This window comes from Aegilops tauschii, chromosome 6 (assembly GCF_002575655.3).
Source record: "Aegilops tauschii subsp. strangulata cultivar AL8/78 chromosome 6, Aet v6.0, whole genome shotgun sequence".
NCBI lineage: Eukaryota > Viridiplantae > Streptophyta > Magnoliopsida > Poales > Poaceae > Aegilops > Aegilops tauschii.
This window is the reverse complement of record NC_053040.3, coordinates 484,451,838-484,455,906: the sequence shown is the minus strand read 5'-3', so window position 1 is coordinate 484,455,906 and position 4,069 is coordinate 484,451,838. Positions and strand designations below refer to the sequence as shown.

The window sequence follows — 4,069 nt, the reverse complement described above, 5'->3', positions numbered from 1 at the left end:
GCGCCGACACCGTCGTCGTGGACATCTCCGACGATGAAGACTAGTTAACGTAGTATGTAGTACGTATGATTTTATTTTGCGTGCTTTGGATGGATTTAGGAGATGAAATATGAGAGATGCGGATGAAGAGTGGCTAATTTGGGGCGTGACCGGTCACTATCAGCGGTCGCGTCCATGGGAGTTTGAGAAGTCGGATTTGCAAAGTCCGGCTGTAGATGCTCTAAATCCAGCGAGCAACTATACTGCTTCATTTGTTCATGGATTTTTTGCGCTCGACTGACTGAGCTCCCTTCATATGCATATGAACGAAAATCGTTGCAGTTTCCAAACTTGCTTCATTCTCGTCCTCTTCTCGTGTCCAAAGTGTTGCTGTCCTGCCCGATTCGGATATCATATCATAGCAAACAGAGAAAGACAGCACGCACGCACGTACGCGCCCGCGCCCATGGAACGATTTGGAACCATCCCCTCCCTGTCGAGTGGGGCCAGGGGCGGACGCATGTTGTGGCGAGTGGGGGCCCAGGACCCCCCTCGATTCATCGTCCTCTTCGTACTACGTCCCGATGCTAGCGAGCAGGCCCCCAGTCGGGCTATAGCAGGTGCCCCCACTCCCTTCCAGTTCGGCCTTTCTGTAAAGCCCAATACAAAAAGCTAATCAAGAAAAAAATTCAAGGTTGAAGGCGTGCGTCTACCCTGCTGCCACCTGCCGCTTCGACTCTGGGAGCTCACAATTAATAGCGAGAAAAACGAAGAGGCGAGCCCTCGGCCGCCGCTTGGTTGGACCATTGGTGGATCGCGGCTTGGCGGGTGCCAGTCCTGTGCCATCCGGTCGCCGGCCACCGGCGGCGCCACCGTCGACGGGTGTACAGCAGCAACGGATGAACGGAACATCCTCAGCAACTCATCTCTAATCAGGTCTGTAGCACCTCCTCATCTCCTTATCCCAAACGACTACGGAGATACTTCTTAGTTCTTTATTTTGCTTGCTGTTGCCTGACTACACTCTGGTCCTTATTCTTCAGTTGATTCCTTGGTTTATCTCATATCAAATCAAATGAAAACTTGCAGTTCGTACTAGTACAGTAGTACTACTCTATCAGACATGTAGCCATGTACTGTTGGTTCTACCAAAAAATTATAGGATTAGTGTAACACACTACTTGTACTTGGAAAATTTCTATGGAATTCAATCTGGCATGCCATTCTACTACTAGTACTTTTGCTGGCCTGCTAGTCTGCTCCACTAGAATGTTTTGTATCTGAACTTTTACAATTTGTGCTTCCATTATTTGATAGGGAAGAAAAGGGAAGATAATGGACAAGTATTTGATAAAGAAATCAGCAAATGCCAACACCACCACCCAGCCCCAGGGGGCTATCACCAGCAACAATTCAAGTGGCAGTAGTAATGCATCAAGACCTGCAGCAAAACATAATTCTGCTGTGCCTGAACTAGTTGATTTGAATAAGCTCCCTCGCGATCCAGCTAAAAGGAAGCGAATGGCAGATTATCACCCCAACCAACGTGACGAGATAAGAAGGAAGTATTTGATTTGGGGACCTAATCAGCCCCGCAAATTGGAATTTCCATACAGGGAGATTGGGAAGAAGAAAAAGAAGAGGAGATTCAATCCGGATTGGTATGATGATTATGCTTATTGGCTAGAGTACAGCGAGAAGGAGCACAAAGCCTATTGCTTATGCTGCTATTTGTTTAGGGACAACATTAAAGACAGCCACCATGGGCACGATGCATTTGTAGTAGAAGGTTTCAACTGTTGGAACAAGACAGAGAGATTTGTAACTCACGTCGGTGATCGTAACAGCTTTCACAACAGAGCACTCAAGGATTGCGAGGATCTATTAAAGCAAGATCAATCAATCCCTGCAGCCTGGAATAGACAAAGCCAAACTGAAAAGAATGAGCATCTCATCAGGTTAAATGCCGCAATTGATGTTTGTCGATACTTGTTGCATCAGGGACAACCTTTCCGTGGCCATGATGAATCTAAAGATTCTGGAAATAAAGGAAATTACCTTGAGTTGATGGGCTACACTATTAAGCAAAATGATGTTGTTGCCAAGGCATTCAAGAATGCTCCAAATAATAATCAAATGTTGTCTCCCAAAATTCAGAGAGATATTACCGAGTGTTTTGCAAAAGAAGTACTAGGCCATGTGATGAAAGAAATTGGTAATGGTGTGTTCAGCTTATTAGTTGATGAGTGTAGGGATGTTTCCGACAAAGAACAAATGGCGGTTGTTCTCCGATATCTTGATAAGTGTGGACTAGTCCAAGAGAAGTTTGTTGGTGTTGTTCATGTGGAGGAGACAACATCTTCTTATCTCAAGTCTTGCATAGATTTATTATTTTCACAACTTGGGCTGAATCTTGAACAAGTTAGAGGCCAAGGTTACGATGGAGCAAGTAATATGTCTGGTGAGTTTAATGGTTTGCAAGCTAAAATTATGAATGAGAACAAATCAGCATATTATGTACATTGTTTTGCTCATAAACTCAACTTGGTTGTTGTGGCTATTGCAAAGAAGATATTCGAGGTCGGAGATTTCTTTGATATGGTTTCAGTTTTGCTGAATGTCGTGGGCGCGTCTTGCAAGAGAAAAGACCAACTTCGTGAGCATCACCAAGAAGAAGTGAGAAAAGCAATAGGATGTGGAGAGATTGCTACGGGGACGGGACTGAATCAAGAATTATCTCTTCAAAGACCAGGTGACACTCGATGGAACTCCCATTATAAAACACTGTTGGGTTTGTCCAAGATGTTCTCATCTGTGGTCAAAGTACTAGAATATGTCGAGAAAGATGGCACAGATACCGGAAAGAGGCGGCAAGCTAGAGGTCTTCTAAAATATTTCCAGACCTTTGATTCTGCATTTTTCTTACACATGATGATGATGATGATATTAGCTTTAACAAATGGGCTGTCAAAAACCTTACAAAGAAAGAATAAAGACATTGTAAATGTTATTTCAGATGTGGAATCAACGAAACGAGAGTTAAAAAAACTCAGAACCAATGAGGGGTGGGATTCCCTTATGAAAAAGGTATGTTGTTTTTGTGAGAAGCATGACATGCCAGTGCTTGACATGGAAGATGCCTATGTTAACCCAAAGAAGCCACGACAAAAGACTGGCATTAGCAATGAACATTATTATCGTGTTGAGACAGACAGACGTGGCATGTTCGTGGCCGGCCTCATATGCGCGCACGCACCGTCGCCAAACTGGCCGCAGGCTCTGAGAGCGAGAGACGACGCACGACGATGCACCGCACCGACCACCTAATCAATCCACACATCGTTGGCGATCGGCCTGTTGATCTGGTGTGTGTTCGCCGTGTTATTAATCCAGACGCGCAAAGCGAAACAAACCAACAGCCAACGAGACACCACCCTGCGCGCCGGGGACAGCACGGGACACGGCGGGTCCACACAAGCGGCGCGCCTGCACGCGGCCCCACAGTCAGTCGAGTTCCCAGCCATGCATGCATGCATGGACGCATGCACGAGAGACAAGAAGAAGCCAGCCAGGCACGACCGACCGCGAAACGATCCGCTAGCCGCTTTTCGTACGTGCGTAAGACGACACCGCATTTAAATTTCAAACTACTCCCTCGGTTCCTAAATATAAATCTTTCTAAAATTTCAATATGGACTACATACGGAGCAAAATGAATGGATCTATACTCTAAACTACGTCTATATACATCCGTATGTAGTCCATAGTGAAATCTATAGAAAGACTTATATTTTGAAACGGAGGGAGTAGTATGTAGTAGTATGAGTATATATATACTCCGTATATGGTAAGAGAAAGACAACAGGTACAGTTAATGTTAATTCAGTTAATTAGCAGCCATACGGTGAGGATTTGTGTTGCATGGAGGCCGGCTGAAGGGTAATGAGAGGCGAACTGTGGCCATTCTACGCAAGATCATGTCGGTGCTCGCCGTCTGCCTGTTTCATTTTGCTAGCTATGGCTTTTGCTTATATGAGTACTTGATACTTTGTCGTTGTTATCCTGGCTAGTCTGCTATGGTGATGTCTCG

The 4,069-nt window shown here is 45.2% G+C and overlaps 1 protein-coding gene across 1 annotated transcript; it reads left to right on the top strand.

The window, feature by feature from the left end:
- Positions 1-1,302: 1,302 nt before the first annotated feature.
- LOC109779860 (uncharacterized) lies at positions 1,303-2,686 on the top strand. The gene is made up of 2 exons (XM_073500729.1): positions 1,303-2,440; positions 2,551-2,686. Exons 1-2 carry the CDS (start codon positions 1,315-1,317, stop codon positions 2,574-2,576), a joined length of 1,152 nt encoding a protein of 383 aa, XP_073356830.1. The 5' UTR covers positions 1,303-1,314; the 3' UTR covers positions 2,577-2,686.
- The last annotated feature ends 1,383 nt before the right edge of the window (positions 2,687-4,069 follow it).